At 41.4% G+C, this 20,423-nt stretch overlaps 1 protein-coding gene across 1 annotated transcript in view; it reads left to right on the forward strand.

Annotated features, from left to right (window-relative positions):
- The window catches only part of EGLN1 (egl-9 family hypoxia inducible factor 1), a 59,118-nt gene extending 38,695 nt beyond the window's left edge, over window positions 1-20,423 (forward strand). Inside the window, 5 exon segments of the mRNA XM_027588372.2 lie at window positions 10,530-10,649; window positions 13,884-14,020; window positions 16,678-16,745; window positions 17,870-17,893; window positions 17,896-20,423. Coding sequence (XP_027444173.2) covers window positions 10,530-10,649; window positions 13,884-14,020; window positions 16,678-16,745; window positions 17,870-17,893; window positions 17,896-17,933 — 387 coding nt within the window. The 3' untranslated portion in view covers window positions 17,934-20,423.

Genomic DNA, 20,423 nt, shown 5'->3' on the forward strand with positions numbered 1-20,423 from the left:
TCTTACAAACTATTTTCTAAACTGCATAAAGTCCCCTCCTCTCCATCCTTTTAGGAACTCTGGCAGGTACCTTTTATGAGAGTTTTATTCCAGGCAGAAGTGCTAATCTGGTTGTAGGATTCAGTTTAACCTAGTTGGGATCAGACAACAAAAATGCCCTTACAGGGAACTAATCACAGAACCAGCAGGAATCCCAAGGCCTAGGGTCCATTTCCAAAGAATATATGCGACAGGGTTCGTTAGATTCATATGTGTGCTTATGGAGGAGCAGTGGTACCCTTTATGATAACTGTAGCCAAACCACATATCCCGAACACCACTCTTTTCTCCTACTGTAGTCATTTCTCTGTTATGCGAATTACCATACCCTCTGGATTTGAGGAGAGAAGAGAAAACTGGACTTAACCCCACTGGAGTGAGGTTTTGTTTTGTTTTTAAGATTTTTTTTTTTATTCATTTGAGAGAGTGAGCGAGAGCATGAGCAGGGGAAAGAGTCAGGGGGAGAGGGAGAAGCAGACTCTCAGCCAGACGAGGGGTTGATCCCAGGACGCCGGGATCATGACCTGAGCCAAAAGCCGACGCTTAACCAGCTGAGTCACCCAGATGCCCCTGGAGTGAGATTTTTTTTTTTATTAGCAGCTTCAACACTAACCAGTGATTGTGTATATCCAGTAGGGGTTTTGCAAGTGTTAACTCCGTGCTCCAGAGGGAATATCAGGAACCTCTAATCCAAGCCCTCCAGTCCATTTAAGATAAATAAATATGCATTACACTCTATGCTGAAATAATGTACAGAGTAGCTTAAAATCACACCTCTCTTCTGGACTCTGGAATTGAAACAAGTATTGAACTTTTCATCCATGTATCCCCATGCCGAGTGCAGTGCCTGCTCAGTAGGCCTAGGGAAGTGCTGAAGCAGATGTTTGTAATATGAAACAGCTGAGTGTTTGTTCTGTTTTTATTTTTCTTTTAATGCTAAATTGCATACTCTGCCAGGGAGTTATATTAATAACATAACAGGTTTACCATAGCTGTCTGAGTATGTGTCTTACCAGTGACATCTCCTTGCATGGGCTCAAGTGAAATCACGCCACTCCCTGGGTGGGGATCAAGCTGAGGCCTGCCTGGGATCCCCAACCTCCTCACGGGAGAGAGGTTGCTCTGTCCTCCTCCTCGAGTTTGCGGTTGGGGAGGGGGGTTTGTGGGGTGAGTGGCGTAAATACAGAGTCCTGCTTAGGAGCCCAGGGGAAGGTTTGTGCATAGCTGGTGAGGATTGCAGCCGAAGTTAGCAAATTATAGGTCTCTGTTCTGACAGCAGGGCTAGACAGCTCAAATAGAAACTTCTTCACCAGATGGCTTCCTAATTTATAAGTATAACTACAATTCCTAAAAGGGAAATGGAGAGTGAGTAAGGCATCATTATACGTCTGTAGATCACACTGCCTGTTGGGAGCATTGCTCTTAAGTTGATTTTCAAATGTATATGGAAGTTCTTTTCTCTTGGGCTAGAATAAGGGCCTAGTAAGGAAAGTAGTGTGTGTGGTGTTAAACAGTCCATCATTCCTGAGCCACTTGGGGAGTAATTTGGAACAATGCTATTTATTATCTTTGGGTTTTTTCTGCATTTTTCACATTCCTATGAATACAGTCAGAAAGTCTCTTGGACTTTTTAAAACTTCAGTTTATATTAATAATTAATACGGTTATACTCTGCTTTCCTGCACAAATAGGTAACTACATTGTATTAAAAGTATTCTGTAGGAGCATAGTAAAAATGTTGAAATTGCTGTCATGTCACAGGACAGGAGACTAGTAGCTAAGGGAGCTTAAAAATGGGTTAGAAAAAGAATGAACAACCCAAGAGGAAAGCGAGTTAAGGATGTGAGTAAGCAGTTAACAAGAAATAAATTGGCCAATAAAAATACGAAAACTGCTTTCACAAATTGAGATGTAACTAAAATAATAATATATATTTTTACCTATCAAATTGAACAGTTTTTAAAAGAATAAAATTCAGGGGCGCCTGGGTGGCTCAGATGGTTAAGCATCTGCCTTCGGCTCAGGTCATGATCCCAGGGTCCCGGGATCGAGCCCCACATCAGGCTCCTTGCTCAGCGGGAAGCCTGCTTCTCCCTCTCCCTCCACTTGCCGATCCCCCTGTTTGTGCTCTCTCTCTCTGTAAAATAAATAAAATCTTTAAAAAAAAAAAAAAAGAATAAAATTCAGTAGCCAGGATTGGCAAATGAGTGGGAGGATGTGTAGACTCCTACAGAGGTGGAGGGGGTATAAGCTAATAGAACTATTCCAGAGAACATTGTGGCGATAAAAAAATTTTAAAGACTTATAATTTCACTTGTAGGAATTTAATTTTAGGGGGGTACTGAGGATGTTTACAGTGACAGAGCTCCAGAACTGTTGTCGGTCAAAATATTGTTTATAATGGCAAGAAGCTTCTTAAAACGTTTTATGGAAACAACCTAAATGCGCTTATAAGTCCTGTAGTATGTATTTATCATTTTCAATTAGTCAGCTTTTGCCTGGTTATTTAACTGTTTTTGCTGTGATCAGGAAAGCAAAGTTTAATGAATTTTTATTCTCAATGAGTTTATTCCATAAGAATCTGTCCTCTGTGCTCTTCTCTCCCTACACTCTTCCTTGGCAATCTCTGGCAGCCACATGGCTTCAGCTCTCCCATATGAAGGTGGCTCCTAAGTCTGCATCTCCAGCCATGACCTCTTTTTGGAGTTCCAGACTCACATTTCCAACTGCCGTTTGAACATCTCACCTGGATGGCCCACCAGCATGGCAAACTCAGTATGTCCAAAAAATGAACTGGCCTCTCCCAGGCCCGTTGCTCCCTGCTTCTGTTAATGGTCTGTTCCTCTCAACCAGACACAGACTCTCATAAGCCATCTTTGGTTCAGCCATGTGGCCCCCCACCCCCCACCCCTGGTCTGTGAAAGCACTTACGAGTCACCTCCCTTGTCTCATGGTCACGACCCCCTCCCCATTCCACTCAGCCCCTGCTCCCTCTTTCCCCACCCTTCCCAAAGCCCCTCCTTTACATCAGACTGCTTCCTTTCTTTGTCTGTAGCACTTGTGTTCTGACTGGTCTCTTCGGTGTCTTGTTTTTTCCTGCCCCCTTTCCCAAAGCCATCTTACGTTCAGCTTGTCATGTGTCTGACGCACAGTTCTGACCCTGTTGCTCCCTTGCCCCAAAATGCCGGCTTTCCTCCCTCTCCCTGTAGGGTAAGAAGGCACTCGGCTGTGTCCACAGGCTGGCCCCCTCACCTTTTCAGTTTTCTTCCCCCTTCTCAAGAACTCTGTGCTTTAGCGAGTCTGAATATTCCTTGTCACCAAATTGCTCTGTATTTTCTCGTGTTTAAAACTTCCCTTACATAATTCATTCTGTTTGAAATACCCTCTCTCTAACTTATATATTTCTTTTCAGCTTAGTTCAGATGCAGCTTCTTCCATAAACTGCCATGATCTGTCATGGTACTTTCTCAGGGCCTCCTTTTCCATTCTTCTCTTTCTGCTTGGAATTGGTTCATTTCAGTCCCTGCTGATCTTCTGAATGGGCTTTGTTGCCCCACGTGGACTAGAGGCCTGAAACAAGAGAAACTGTCCTTGTTCTTATTCCTGAATCCTGTTTGTCAGTTCGAGTTTCATTTTTGCCATGACATGGATTTGGAAAAATATACCTCCCAAAACACACAGTCTGAGGGTATTTATGGTGCGATACTTATTTACAACATTAACGTTTAGCAACTAAGGGCGCCTGGGTGGCTCAGATGGTTGGGCGTGTGCCTTCGGCTCGGGTCATGGTCCCAGGGTCCTGGGATCGAGTCCCGCATCGGGCTCCCTGCTCCTTGGGAGCCTGCTTCTCCCTCTGCTTCTTTCTCTCTCCCTCTGCCTCTCATGAATAAATAAATAAAATCTTAAAAAAAAAAATAAAGTTTAGCAACTAAGTCAAGAGATTTAAAAAAAAAATTTTTTTTAAGATTTTATTTATTTATTTGAGAGAGAGCATGAGAGGAGGGAGGGTCAGAGGGAGGAGCAGACTCTTTGCTGAGCAGGGACTCCAGGATCATGACCTGAGCCAAAGGCAGTCACTTAACCAACTGAATCACCCAGGCGCCTGCAGAGATCTAAAATTTTTAATGCATGTAGATTGGCCCTCCTCCATTACCCTCCCATGCTAAATTAATGCAATGAACAAAAATTCATGAGTTTTTAGAACGTTTTTAAATTGTATTTTTTTGGAAATGAGATTTACCCAAACAGGTATAATTGAAGTCTGCAGTTTTAAAATTAGGTTATTCTTACAATAAATACCAACCTGTTCTTATTAGTTCACTTCTTTTGGTGACCCTGTTTTTTCTCCATATTTAAGTGGGATGTATGTAACCCCAGAGGGTAGCGATGGTGGTGGGTGGGTATGCTTTCAGGGTGGTTGGGAAAGAGACTTAAAAGGTAAGGTATAGAGTTGGAAAACAACCATATGTACTACATCTGTGTGTTTGAGATTGAGCATTATGCATGAGTCCGTGGTATTATAGCAGCTGGGGAAATCACGCAGGAGCCCGTGTTTACCAATTTCATCTGAACTCCAGACTGAATACAAGCCTTACTGGAGCCAGAAATTGAGGAGGAGTACAGACAGACTGAGTTTTCTCTCTAGGCTGCTTCAGTTCACATCCCACCTCCACCACTTAGAGTCTCCTCTGACCTTTTGGCAAGATTTTTATTCTCACCGTAGTTCAGTTTTCTAAACTCTAATGGTAGAGATTAATTGTACCTGCCTCATAAATTTGTTATGAAGTCTAAATGACTGGCATGCAGTAAGTTCTTACTAAATGTTCACTGTCAACATCCACAGAGGGCCAAGTACTGTGTTACACTTAGACAGTACTTTATTTTTTTTTTTAAGTAGGCTCCATACCCAGTGTGGAGCCCTGTGTGGCGGGGGTGGGGTGGCGGGGGCTTGAACTCGGACTGTGAGATCAAGACCAGCGCTGAGATCCAGAGTCAGACCCTTGCCTGACTGAGCCACCCAGGCGCCCCTAGGCAGTACATTTTAATAGGATAAATTTTCAGATAGTACACCGTTTCCCCTCATTCAGGGAAAATATTACTTTGATAGCCCAGAAAATTTTGGGTTCTCTTAGCTTTGAATCAATGTTTTAAAATAATTCTGTTCAAAAAGGAAAATTTTTTTTAAAAGTTTCCTGATTTCAGCTTCATACTGAATACAAGTCTTCCAATGCCAGAAATAAATGTCTTCAGATTCCAAAGAGGTATCACAAACCTCTTCTTCCTTTTATTCTCAGAGTGAAAAACAAATTTATGGTTTTTCTTATCTTAAGAACATCCTCAATCATGTATATTTTCATATCAAAAAGGAAAAAATAGTATTTAATTGTTTTTGCTTATGTTTCAATAGGCTCTTCCCAGTGGGAAATTGAAATATTTAAAGCTGGCATCTCAAAGAGATGGCAGATTAGAAACATACCTCAGAATTATAAAGGAGCAATTGTATTGTTTCTTTTTCAGACAAATGCCTGGATTCTTCTGCTGTCCTCTACCCCAAACCTTAGAGGAGTGCAGGGTCATTTCTGGTCCTGCTGCTTCTGGGAAAGGACAGGACAGCCAGGGAGTATCAGTTCAATCCTTAATAAGTCTCATTTCAGTTTTTCTTGATAGACATTAATGCATTTCCTTATCCTTAGAACTGGTACATCTAATGTAAAATCTGTTGGAACAGTTCTATCTTTTATAGATGTGGCTTAGTCCATGTGGGCTGCTATTAAAACAACAACAAAAAAACCCAGATTGGGTAGCTTACAAACCACAGAAATTATCACAGTCCTGGAGGCTGAAAAGTCCAAGATAAAGGTCTCCATGCCTTCTGGTGAGGGCCTTCTTCCTGGCTCGTGGCCATCGACTTCCCACAGTTGTCTTCCCGTGGTTAGAAGGGCAGGGATCCCTCACAGGCTCTTTTGTAAGACACTAATCCCATTCCTGAGGGCTCCACCCTCATTACCTTAGCACCTCCCAAAGGCCCCTCGTGTTTGCCATCATCTTTAGAGGTTAGGATTTCAACAAATGAGTCCGGGGTACACACATGCATACCAAAGCAGTGTGCTTTATAATATCATCCATGTAAATCCTAGAATAAAGAAGCTGCCTTCTTAAAAGCTACCCCACTGTCACTTAACTGTTGGCTGTATTTGTAATCTTCAGACACTTTGCTTTTCTTCCCTTCACCTTTATCAAATCACATCAGTTCTTTAAAGATAACCTTAGGTAATCTATGTAGCTCAAAGCCTCGTCCCCTTATTTTATTTTATCCCACACGAAAACTTCCTTTTTTCCTAATTCTTTTTATATTTTATACTACTCAGTTCATCATTTGTTTTGTGTGTGGGCCCACTTTTTCTTTTCTTTCCAGTTAAGTCCTTTCAGACTGACACCGTAGCAGCCCTTGTTGTAAGGCAGATAATGGTAGTACGTATGCCATAGTAGTGCTTTCCACTCTTTTGTTTAAAGTTTTTTATTTAAGTTCCTGTTAATGCGCATTAAATATTTTTTTAATGCTGTCAATGACATCTATACTAATAAGATGCTTAAGGAGCACCTATGAGTAGAGAATGAATGGTTATTAGGTTGCTTTACCAAGGGAGTTAAATAGAAAAGAAACTGAATTTACTAAAGTATTGTGAATAAGAGTAGATTAGTTGCATATTAAAAGGCAAGCAAAACAGAACATCAACATCAGAGTCTTCTTTACACAAATATATATAAAAATGCACCAGGAAAACAAAATTAACCAATTAAGAAGTAGAGCATGAATATTATTTCAGAACTGGAAAAGCTGTGTTACATTTAAGGAACTTTAAAATTTTGATGATGCAGATCATAGCTAAGGGATAACTGTTAAAATGTGAATACTGGTTGTAAGCTTCAACACTGCCACATTTCATGAAACTTAGAGAAATGTTCCCCCCTCCTTTTTTTTTAAGTTTTGATTTTAATTTCAGTTAGTTAACATACAGGGTTACCTTAGTTTCAGCACTTCCATACATCACCCGGTGCTCATCATGACAAATGCACTCTAATCCCCATACCTAGAGAAAACACCCTTTTTATGTTTGCTGTAGTCCCAATGGAGAAGAGTCTCGGTACATGCATCAGTTACTAAATGCAGTGTCACTGTGTCGTCACTGTGCCGTGCAGTTACTTGAATAAATTCATGACCCTTCCAAACCTTTTCAGGTTTCCTACAGAGTTTCTCTTTCCCCAGAACTCTAGGAGTGTGGCCCCCTGGGTCTCAGATTTTTTGTGACAGCCTGTCTTTTCTGGGTGTGCTTAGGCTCTGTCCTCCTGTAGTCTCTCCTTGTATGGCTGGAGGGGCTTGTCTGGCCATCTTCTGAGACTCTTACTCCTGTCTTACTTCCCTCACAGTTACGTACCAGCTTGCAGTTAAATGCTGCCCCTAGTTGAAGGTTGGGGCAGAATCTGCTTGTTTGGTCTCTTCTCATTTCACTGCATCCCTCCACCAGTCGCCACCCTGGGTACCACCATGTCACCCAAGGTGACTGATACAGACAGATCCCATGTTGAGGCACAATCCTGATGTCTGCAGTTTTGTTCTGTTCTGGGGTGTCTGGCTCCTCACGACCATTGCTGAGAAACTCCTTTCCTCCATGACGCGTTATTAAAACCACTCCTTCACCTCGTCTTTCCATGTTTGGAAAGTGTTAATCCCATCCATTCCATTCCATAGGGAGAAAACCTCAGAGCCGTCCTTGACTCTTCTTACTCTCCACTTCCGATCCATTAGCGGGTCACGCTGGTTTTCTGCCTTCAGAATTCTCCCCACTTTGCCGCCCTGGGCGGGCCTCCTTTGTGTTACTCTCCTAGAAACTGCGGTAGCCAGCCAGCCACCTTCTTTCTCTCCTTCCCGCCCACGGTCTGGAGTAGCGGTTATGTGGGTTCTGAAACTACATTGCCTGCATTCCTACCTCCCTCTACTGTCATAGACACTGAGAACGTTAATTAGCCTTTCTGGGCCTCGGTTTCCCTTTTTTTTAAGGTTGAATTTATTTGAGACAGAGCGAGAGAGAGCACGGGTAGGGGGAGGGGCAACAGGAGAGGGAGAAGCAGGCTTGCCCCCCTGAGCAGGGAGCCCGATGCAGGGCTCGATCCCAGAACCCTGAGGTTATGACCTCAGCCGAAGGCAGACGCTTAACCAGCTGAGCCACCCAGGCGCCCCCAGGGCCTCAGTTTCCTTAACAGTTAAATGAAGATGAAGATGATGATACTTTTTACCTCATGTGGTTGTGCCAGATGAGTTAGTACACACAAATTACTTAAAAGAGCGTGTGGCAAATAGTCAACATCCAAAAAATACTAGGTAGTGGGTGATACGGAGGTTATTGCACTTGTTAGTTTTTATTCATACAGAATTGAAACTGACTTTCTTAAAAATTTGATCATTGATCTCCGTGATCATCGATCTCCGTTGGCTTCCTGTCACTTTTAAAACAGTATCCAAAGTCCTGACCAGGGCTTGCTGAGCCCTCCATTGGTTTGCCCTTGCTCATTCAGTCCAGCTGGCCTGCGGTGCTTTACCACTTGGCCCACCCACTTCTGCCTTTGCTCTCATTTTCCCTCGGCCGGAAATGCTGACCCCACAGATATTTGCACAACCTGCCACTCCCTTCACTGAAGTCCCTGCTCAATGTGAGCCCCTCACATAGGTCTTCCTTGACCACTGTTCTAGAAATCATTCTGTTGTTTTCTGTATCCTTCAACTTTATGAAAAGATAACTGCCTAACAGTGTATTATACATGTTTGTTTATGGGTTATAAATGAAAGCAAGGGACTCTGTTTTGTTCATCATTGTAGTCACCGCCCCCCTCTCTTCCCACCACGGCCTTTCGGATACACAGTTGGTGCTCAGGAGGTGTTTGCTATGGGATGGATGGGATGGGGTGGGGTGGAGTGGGGTGGATGAACAAAGAAAGATTTTCCCCTTTGTTCTTCGCACAAGAGATTCTGAGGTTACGAGATAGTTGGAGACGCCTGAGTGAACTTTTTGGAGATGAGACCACTTTAGAGAAGAGTTCAGGTTGGGTGTTTTGGTTTTTGTGTTTTTGGGGGTTTTTTGTTTTCCATTCTTTTTGTGGATAATACTTTATCATGTAAGTTACGATAAGTGTCTTTATTAATCACAAGTGGGTTAATTGCGCTGTTAAACTGGTATCTTATAGTTCCTGTTCAAGGTCTGTTGCATGTGCCTTACATTAGTAGCTAGTGACAAGGAAATTATTTATCTTTTATTGAGCATTATTAAATCCACTAAACCCATGCTATTCTGCCTGTTATTAACAACCTCAAGTCCCAAAAGAAAGCATTTAAGTCTGTCTGGAATCAGGAAAAATGGAGACATACGAATATTCACCAAAAATCCTGCTTCTGAAAAAGCAGTAGGTCCAGGGTGTCTAGGAAAATGTGATTTTTATTTTTTTTAAGCTTTCAGGTTTAAAATGCTTCCTAGTCTCCCAGAGGTGGAATACTGAGTTACTTATTCACTAATCAGTTGAATATGAATTTTAAAAATTAGCATTTGCCTTTTATCTTAAATAATGGTGTAATCATCTCACTACTGTTTGATAGCTTTATACTAATTCACTGACATTAATACTGACCTGTTGACTTCAATACATGAAGAAATTGGAGAAATAAAAGATTTCAGGAATAAGTGGTAACCTTGATCATCTTTGTTTTTGTTTTCTTCATAATTCCTGAGTTTTTTTTCTGTGAAATCACTCTTTCTAATTTCATTCGGTTAGTATGTACGACAGTTCTAGAACACGTGAGTTCTTCTGGTGCTTTTTATTTTGGACCTCTCTTGCACTTTCATGCTTAATACCCAACAATCTTCTGAACTATGTCCATTACAATGTGAGCAAAAAATTATTTTCTGGTTTGAAGAGGAATTAGTCACATGCTAATTTGTCACTTAGCCTTTTTTTTTAATCATGGAAATTAAGTGAGTGAATATTTGGAGTTGCCCTTGTAAATTCAGAGACAGTGTCAGATGAGGTAGTTGGCTGTCAGACAGTAATGCAGGTGTTCTTTCTGCAGGAAGCTCAGGGAGGACAGAGCCTCCCATGGAGCAGAACAAGAACTCACTTGATCTTGATCATCAGTGTGAATAAAGATCCTGAGAGTGTGTCCTGCAATCCTTCTGGCCTCTGATTCTCCCATGTGGGTTTTTCCCTTCATCTTTAGGCAGACCTCACCAGGCCTTGGATTATTCACCAACCTACCCTTATATTCTTTTTATAAGTGTCAACATAGGCTATCTTTGCCTCTTCTTATCTACAAAATACGATTTTTATTTAGAAGAATTTAAGTGTAAGAGTAGCCAAAAATCAGAGATTTCTTTTATAAGCTGTTTTGCCTTTTTTATTCATCTATGTATAGACTTTTAAAATCATCATCATTATTATTACAGGCCATGGTTGCTTGTTATCCAGGCAATGGAACGGGTTATGTACGTCATGTTGATAATCCAAATGGAGATGGAAGATGTGTGACGTGTATATATTATCTTAATAAAGACTGGGATGCCAAGGTATGCAACTCACTTGACCATGTATTTTTCCCCCATGGCTATTAAGACTCATACTCCTCTTAGGGAGACTGCCTTTGCTTTAACACATGGAATAGTTAAACATTTCTTAGATTTGTTTCAGTTTTGGGTATTAGGAGTGGATCTTTGTAAAGTGAAATATAATATTATCTCAAAAAGTGGATTCCCTTATTTTCAGATATTGAGGCATGCATCCAAATTTTAACTTTTTTTGTTTGTTGTTGTTTTGTTTTGTTTTGTTTTTTAAGTAAGCTCTACGCCCAACGTGGGGCTCGAACTCACGACTCCGAGATCAAGAGTCGCGTGCTCCACCGACTGAGCCAGCCAGGTGCCCCCCCAGAATTTAACTGTTACCAAAATGTATTTCATTAAAATATATGCCTTTTAATAGTTTTAATAAAAAAAAAAAACTCCTCTGCGAATAATTGCTTTATAATGGCTTTTGAGAGAGATTATATATAAACAGCTATTGTGGATTATTTCCTACTTATTTCTGTTGCGGAGATCTTATCTGGCATTGGGTTATTGAATCGAATATGGGAGGCAGGATTCCTTCTTTCCCTGATTATGGAAAAAAACGAAGTTTTATCAATACTGACAAATCCTTTAAAACCAATTAGAGTGTACAATACATTTAATTTTCTCTTGTTTTAAATATTTATTTCCTTAATATTGGCCTGAGTTTCACTTGAGTTTAAATGATTGAAACTTCAGAAGTATGTCATGCTTTCTTACTGCTTTGGAGGTTGTCTAAACTAATTTTTGGTTGATTTTTAGAAGTCTTTATTTACTTTTATTGAAGCAAAATATTCAAATAGAAAAGTGAACACAATGTATAACCCAGTGGATTTCGCAGCATGAACACACCTGTGTAGCCAGGGCACTTTTTAAAAACCAAATAACCTTTAAAACACTTCCCCCCCCCACACACACAAACATATACACAGAGATGAAAATCACCAAGTCTTAAATATGTAAAAACCTAGTCCTGTCCTAAAACTTAGGATATGCTCATCATGCTCTTTCTGTGTCATACTGATTTAAAGATTCTCCTCTGTCCAAGTTCAAAAGGGAGGTAAGTTTTACTGCTAAGTAGATTAAGTAAATTACAAGCATGGTTTTTCCGTTATAGCTTTCTAAGTTTAAAATAGAGACATAAATCTGGTCATTTGCCTTGAGCCTAATGCACAGAACAGATTAGTATAATTTTGGTTAAAACTTAAAAATTCATTTATTTATTTATTTTAAAGATTTTATTTATTTGACAGAGACACAGCGAGAGAGGGAACACAAGCAGGGGGAGTGGAAGAGGGAGAAGCAGGCTACCCGTGGAGCAGGGAGCCCAATGTGGGGCTCCATCCCAGGACCCTGGGATCATGACCTGAGCCGAAGGCAGATGCCTAATGACTGAGCCACCCAGGCGCCCTAAAAATTTATTTTTTTCCAATTTTGTGAATATCTTGAAAGCTAGAGATATGTTTGAGTAACTCCTAACTTCTGTGTTTTGTTAGGTCCTTTCTAGGCTGATCTTTTAATTTTGATCTGACCTAGCCAGGGTCATTAATATGTAGTTTTTAACTTAGTGCATAAGCTGAAAAAAGTCCTTATTAGTATTTTTGTATGTAGAACTGAAAACTTCTTTGCAAGATTGCACTGAATATGTGCAGTGTGCCAGACATTGTTCTGGGTGCTGGAGATAGAGCAGAAATAGAAATAGCCTTCATAGAGCCTCGGATCGAGTGGAAGGTACAGATCAGTAGATTAACAATGACAACTGGTTAGGCCCAGTGCAGGCAGGAGAGATTGCTTTGGGACCGCCTGGGCGGCCACCTAATTCAGGGGTCAGGGAATGTTTCCCAGAGGAAGAATGGAAGCCTTAATTATCTCTTTTTAAACATTTTCAGCAGATCACCTGTGATATTCCCAGTGACTCCAGTCAGAGGTCAGGGGAAGAAAAGGATGTGTTCTTGGTCACAGTCTAGAGATTCTTTAGATGTTTGCATGAGTGCCGTGGGAATCAATCTGAGCAGAACCTGAGGAAGGTGGTGGGCAAGGGTACAAGTAGCTTGAATTTAACTTAAGGAGGAGCCTGATAAACAGCTTGCCTAACTACAGATTCTAGGCTCAGCCTCCATGATGTCTTGATTAAGTATTAAAATGTCCTTTCAGTTTAAGCATCTACCTGCTTAGGAGTTTAGTTCTTCAAGGGTGAAGGGCTACTCAGTTGTGGGTGGGTTTGGCCTCGCTTTAATTCCCCCAGATTGTAAATACCACGAGGACAACATCCATGTATGTTATTCCCTACTCTGTACCCGGGGTCCACCTCAGGTCCCAGAATACCCAGTTGGTATTGGAATGAATAGGTGAGTCCATCTAATCCCCAATAGAGATGGATGTGTATTTGGGTAAATAGTAATTATCCTTTCTGGATGGAGCCCAGTTCTGTAAACAGGTAGCCATCAATGTGTCAGGCGCGGTCTGGAAAGGGAGAGCTGTGGTCTCTAACAATGACCACAGTGATGATGGTGGTGACAATAAATGATGACCCTTTCTCCTGATGAAGTTGAATTCATCATTTTTTTTTTTTAAGATTGTATTTATTTATTCATGAGAGACAGAGACAGAGGCAGAGGGAGAAACAGGCTCCCTGCTCCATGGGTACTCGATCTCAGACCCTGGGATCATGACCTGAGCCAAAGGCAGATGCTTAACCGACTGAGCCACCCGGGCGCCCCTGGTTGAATTCTTTAAGTAAGAGGCATTAAACTTGTGACTGTCTTACTAATTACTGTTGAACCTTAGAATACAATAAACCGTTTATTTGACATCACCATTTAGAGTAATTTAGTCAAGATGATTTGAAACGGACACATTTTTAAAGAATAGGCTAATTAAGCACATCATAAGCATCCCTAAATAAGAAACATGTACTAGTTTTTACAACTTGGTTCTCAGTGTCATTTTAAGCCTTTTGAATTCAGATAATACTTCTGTTTCATCAGTAGCTACAGAAATCCCTAAAACAAGAAATGAATTTTTCCTTGTATCAGTGCATGTGCTTGGAATCGCAACTCCTCTTCATACCTTGTTATTTGAGATACATTTGTGAATAATCCAACGAAGAATTTTGATTCTGAAATCGTCTTTTTTTCCTCCCTAAATTTCATTTTGTAGCTTTCTTGCTCTCATACTTACATATTTGGCTCTTTTCCATAGGTAAGTGGAGGTATACTTCGAATTTTTCCAGAAGGCAAAGCCCAGTTTGCTGACATTGAACCCAAATTTGATAGACTGCTGTTTTTCTGGTCTGACCGTCGCAACCCTCATGAAGTACAACCAGCATATTCTACAAGGTGTAGTATTCCTTTTAAGAAAAAATTGGTAAAGACTATGGCAGGAGAGGAGGGGGTAGATAGGATATACCTGAGAGTTTTCTAGTGTCTTCCTGTTCTTTAGTTACCTTTATCACAACGCTTCAGTCATAACTATTCTAATTTGAATAATTTTATTTATGATTTATTCCCAGTTAGCGCTAAAAGTTTGTGACTTTGCATAACCACTTCCATTTGGGGTAAGAAGTGGAAGTACAGGTCCTCTCCTTCCTCCAGCCTGTCTCATTATTTTGTGCGTCTCTGACTATAATCCATTCTGATCCTGTGAGTGGATTCACTTGGGGGACAGAAAGATTCAACAGAGAAAGAAAAGGACAGCTTTTCAAAGGCAGTGAGGGAGGAAAAGGAAAGGGATAATGTAGGGAAATTAAAGCAGAAAAACAAGAGGCACCCGGAGAGTAGAAAGGAAGAGGGAAGAAGAAAGGTTGCCGCGCGGGGGAGTTAATGTTAGAAAAATAACGCTTTAGCTTTAATAATAAGCATCTAGGAGCCTTATTATACTTTTTGACGCTTTCTGCATTGAAATGTTAAGGCTCTTAAACTAGAAGATGTTGCAGACATTGTTATAAATATTTGTAGAAGAATTGCACTATTTTGTAAATACCTATTTTTCATTATAGAAGGGACTTTGAATCTTGTGATAGTGAGTTACAGGCCTGCAGTTGTTGGGTCTGGTGAGAAGAGGCTTAGTCATAGTCACAGCGGGAGAAGAGCTGGCTTTTCCTGGTGGTAGTAGGCATGGGCCAGCCCCCGGGGAGGTTTGAATTCCAAAGACTTGATTGTCACCTCTCTTTTTTCTTGGTTCTCTTTTCTTTTCCTTATTTTCTTCCTTTCCTTTCCTTTCTTTTTCTTCCTTCCTTTCTTTCTTTTTTTCTTCCTTCCTTCCACCCCACATGGGGCTCAAACTCGTGACCCCCAAGATGAAGAGTCGCATGCTCACCAACTAAGCCAACCAGGCACTCCTTTGTAACTTACTTCTTCCTGAGCTATGTTGCCTTTAACCCTAATTCACATAGTGGGCAGCAGGCTGAGTAGTTTGTGGCTAGAGATCCTAAGAAGCCGTGAATGGGAACCAGGGGGGGACGCTGTCCCATCACACGATGTGCCATCCTAAACCCCCCGTCTCTCTTCCCGGCATCCCAGTGCCCATCTCCGCCCCTGGTGTTTCTTTAAAACCCTTTTTGACCTAGAACCTGCTTTGTAGACCTTCCCTTTTATGGAATCTTGAGTATGGCCGCTTGTATCATTTCTAAATAAAGAAATAATGAACATTTTTAGGTAGTAAATGCCAGACAGCTGTGGAGGAGAGACACTCAGAGGAGGGAGAAAATGGTGTCAGTTGGAGTAGATGGAACAGATGGGCCAGGTTTCACAGTGAAGAGGGGAGCTCAGCCGGGCCCGGAATGACCAGGAGCAAGGAGTTATGATAGTGTTAGGGAAGCTCTGGGAGAAAGGTCAAGGTTGTTCAAGTTCAAGACTTTAATCACTAAGTAACTGAAAGTTTGGGGCCTGGGCAAAAGAGAGAAAATTACCTATCTGTGCCCCTTTCCCATTCCCAAGGCCACCTGGGCAAATAGAAGAGGCTACATGGAAGGAGCAGAATCTGGAAGTCAGGAGGCCAGACTTTGACCTCAGTGTCATCACTCAGCAGCTGAGTGATCTGTGGGCCTCACTTTCCCCATTTGTCCAGACTTCCAGGCTCTGACTCTACTCTGCCTTTGACTCCTTTCCTGATTCAGGTCTGTCACTGTATGGGCTCTTCATTCGACCAGTGTTGCCCCCTTCCCCCTGCCCCGGCCCCAGGGAACACTGGCTAAAATTTGCAAGATACTTTAACTAACTGTTGTGTTCTACTAAGGAATTCCCATGTATAGTGTGTTTCTGCTTCCTCTGGCGTATGTACACTTCCCCCATTATTGGGACCAGGATTGTAACTGTGTGCCTTGTAGTATTTAATAAACCAGACAGTCTTCCTTTATTTATGGAACGAGCTGTTCCAAATAAGTGAAGTTTTCAGAGGAATAGAGTTTAGTTAAATAAACTTTAAATGTCAAAACACAGTATAATTATTTTGATAAAAATCCCCAAAACTCTAAGCATAATTTAACTCTTTCTTGATGACACCAGGTTATAAAATTACAAACCTCCACTGTTGGTCTTTGCTGTCCTACAGTGATGTCCTCAGAAGCTGTTGGAACCGTGAGCCCCCCCGTTCGCCACCGGGCCCTGGCCTCGGGTCCTCTTCTGCTTCTCTTTGAGAACTTGTGCTAGTGATACTGTGCTTTTTCTGCCGGGGCCGTTCTTTTCCTTTCTTCCTGTCTGTTTCTGATCTGCTGTGGGGTTGCAAAACAGATAAGCAAGCCGGTTAAGTAGGTATTAAGAAAACCCTAAAAACTCCTCAACTTTGCAACATCCATTTCGGCTGTTCCTGGGTCTCTGCTGCGCTCTTGAGCGACGAGGTTCCTGGAGAGGTGGGTTGTTACTGCGCTCAGTTATCCCCTGACACATCCAGTCAAGGCATTGTTTGGCATTACACGTTTTAATAGACCATTGCAAGAGCATACCACTATTTTTTCCCCAGTGTGATCATTCTTACCCTATTCTAAATTTTCTTTTAGGTACGCAATAACTGTTTGGTATTTTGATGCAGATGAGAGAGCACGAGCTAAAGTAAAATATCTAACAGGTAAACGTTATTTGGGGCCAGGGTGATCCCGCAAGGCAGGCGCCCCGCAGTACCCGCGTGCTGGCCGTGAGCGCAAACACGGTCTTTATTAACTCCACAAAGACTTGCTCCTTGTTTATGTCAGATTCCTTAATTCCCTTATGTAAAAAAGGACTTCTCTCAAGTCCATCTTCATTGTTCTCTTTACCAACAACATTGTCCAAAGATGAGGAAAGTTTGAGGCAAGAACCTGAGTTTTTTCTGTGATTACCCTTTCCAGTCACCGGCTGCCCAACTTGCCCAACTTAACTGCCATCTGGCTTCCTCTCAATTCTCCCGTTAGAAGGAAGTCCAATAAATACCCTTTCCTTTTTAACGTACATGCTCTAAAGAATATCCAGGTCTTCCACGTTGAAATGTGGACACGAAGAAAATGAATACAAAGGAGATGAATTGAAATGCCGAAATCAATAAGTCAGACAGGCATGTCGATGCCATCCCTGCCAGGCCGGTGGTGTCCATAAATCAACACACTTGAACCAAATCTGAGGATCCTTCAGGATGCCAGCCCCACCCACCCCCAATTCCCACCCCGAATGGTCTCCTGAAAGCAGGGAGTCTTAGTTTTCCATCGGATGACCACTTCCCTCTTTTCTTTAACCCTACCTCATAGCTCCAAAAGTCTGCTCCAGTGCTCACATTACTGATTCGCTGTATTTTCACTGAGCCATTGATAATCCCACATCAGCCTTTTGTAAAATTACAAAATTGGATGTGCATTGCTTTTTCTGTGTATTTTTAAAGTTATTATTTGTGGCAGAACTCTAGTGGTGTGCTTTCAGTGACGCTGAACACACTGCTATTTTATAGCAATTCAAATTGCTTTTCAAGTAAAAGGAGATAAATTATTATCTCTGTAGAGAATGGCTTTTCCTTTGAAGGTTTACCAGTTCAGAGTAACACGTTCATTATAAAGTGCTGGCGGGGGTAGCGAGTACAATAGTTTTCAGATGATGTATGTTTGCAAAGCTGAGGCATTGTGCACACTGTTAGGAGCTCAGTGGGAAACAGTATCAGAATAACAGATGCTCTCTGGCGCTTAATGAATGAATGAATGAATTTTTTTTGTTTTTTTCCCCTTGCAGGTGAAAAAGGTGTGAGGGTTGAACTCATAAGCCTTCTGATTCCATCAGTAAAGACGTCTTATAGAGCCTTTGATCCAGCAATACCCCACTTCACCTACACTAATTGTTGACGCTCTTTGTTAACTTGTGAATACGAATAAATGGGATAAAGGAAAATAGACAACCAGTTGGCATTTTTATAAGGAAAACAAACAACTTTGTCGTGTTGCATCAGAAAGAAGATTTTGACTGTGTGACTTTGTACTGCAATGATTGACTCCAAACCTGTGATTGCTCACGGGAAGAATATAGCTACCAGCAGAAAATGGGGTTGACATCTGGACGTGAAATAAGTGCCCTAGGTAGAAGTTTTTCATTCTTATATTTTGCCAGATCTGTCATCTAGATGAGTTCATTTCATCTCTCCCTTTTTTATATAGTCAAGTTTGAATTTGAAGTAATTTTTGTATGATCAGGTACAAATACATCAAAACTGCATTGAGAAAAAAATTACAGTATTACTCCCCCAAATAGCATCAATCTATTTTTGTAAACTTCTTCGTACTATTAAATTTTGCCCTAAAAAAGACCTCTTATCATGATTGTTGCCAGTGACTGATGATTACTTTCATTTCCTTTTTACTTACCATAAGAAAAGGAGCACTTTAATCGCCAACTAAAACTCAGATTGTTTTGTAGTCCTGTCTTTTACACTAATTTGAGCTCTTAAAGATTGCTGCTGTCGTGTTTTTGACATTGTTCATAACGAAATATTAACAGTAAAACCATCACACCGTTTACTACCAGTAACTTTCGGTTCATGTTTTATAAGAAAAAAAATACCCAGGTTTTATTCTTTTAAGTTAGTATTTTTAAAAGACTAAAGTGACTGGCACTAAATGAACTTGAGTTTGTCCTCAGCATCAAGTTCCCAAGACAAAGGGCTCTCTCATGCTTTCAGGTATATCCTGTAGATGTAGAAGGTGACAACGTCCCCTTCCTAAGACTTTTCCTTTTGCTTCCTGTCACGTGATCGTACTTCCAATTTTGCTGTACGTTTTCTTCCTACTCCTGTGACGCATGTGGTCTGCAGTGGAGACCTGGCTTCTGTTGGCTAGCTTCAGGGGGGGGTACTGAGCGCCGGGGCTGAGCCGCGTTGGTAATAGACCGAACGTTAGCGAATCCTCGGACCCGAGCCAGGGCAGGCATTCCTCAGGCACGATGCTTGCCTCATTTGTCAGTACTGAAAGCTGACGTTTAGCTTAAAAACACAAAAGAAGTGGAAAACCAGGTAGCTTTATTATTCTATTCTGTTCTGTGACTTTTCTTTTACTTTTCAGAAAAAAAGAGGGACTATTAACACTATCACACAAGGCCTCCCAGACCTTCTGTTTTTTGATGTATGAACTGGGAAGGATGTCTAGGACTTTGTTTTCCTGGGCTGATCTCTAGCAGAGCCCAAAGGGTGGTATCCATGTTTAGCATGAATTATGGGTCTAGACCTTGCCCACTTCAGTTTTCTCTCTCTGTCCTTGATCTTTGCCAAAATGTGTGTACAGAAATACTTCTGTATATTTCAACTCATGACAGTTTTAGCATCTGTATAGTTTGTATTCAATTAGAGACCTTTTCTATGGAAAGCTCAGTAATTTTTATTAAAAGATTTGCTATTGTTCATGTAAAACATGAAAAAAAAATTGTTTAGTGAAACTGACAGCGAGGACTTAGGGCGGGATGAAAGATTCAGTATCGTGAACTCACTTAGGAGAACTTGCGGGGAGAAAATTCGAGTTTATTGTTGTCTTTCCTGCCCCTGCTCGGTTTTGTTCTCCTTCCTCTTCTGTGTTCCAGACAATGCAATGTAAACCTCTCTCTAGTCAGTGCCTCTGCCGGCCGGACCTGGGGGTGCAAAGGTGTCTCTGCCCTCTGGTCTGTGGTGCGGCGTTGCTGCGCAGGGCCCCCCACTCGAAGTGCTGTCGTTTTTAGGTCTAGTAGAAATTGTGTTCTGTTCCCGGGGGGGGGCGGTTTGTGTGCTTGCCAGGGTGGGACTGCAACAGCCTTTCCTTCTGGGAGCCCCTGTGTCATTCACACGTGTATCTCTGCAGTTGTGCGAAGTGTCAGATTCTACTGTCTGTGTGTGTGCTTTCCAGGCAGGTCTTAAAAATTTGTATTTTTCGGAAAATTGTAACAAATTTCTTGGAGATGATTGTGAAAGGATCAGGAAATCCAGATAGCCATTTCTTTAGTATCCATTTAAAATCTGTTCGTTTTCATGTAGTGGGACTGTTAACCTGTCACCAAGCAGGACTCTATTTAAAACAACTTTTAAAACTACTCGTGGCCTATATGTGTTTAATCCCTGGTTAAAGATAAGCTTCTAATGCTGTTTTTCATTCAACACATTAACCAGCAGTAAAACACAGACCTTTTTCAACAGCAGGCAAAGAATTTTTAGGATTCATACGCAGGAGGTAAAGTCATGTAATTTGAAAAGCAGTGTTTCATTATGAAAGAGCTCTCAAGTTGCTTTGTAAAGCTAATCTAAATAAAAAGATGTATAAATGATCTTGAAAAA

The sequence above is a fragment of the Zalophus californianus genome, chromosome 15 (assembly GCF_009762305.2).
Source record: "Zalophus californianus isolate mZalCal1 chromosome 15, mZalCal1.pri.v2, whole genome shotgun sequence".
Taxonomy (NCBI): domain Eukaryota; kingdom Metazoa; phylum Chordata; class Mammalia; order Carnivora; family Otariidae; genus Zalophus; species Zalophus californianus.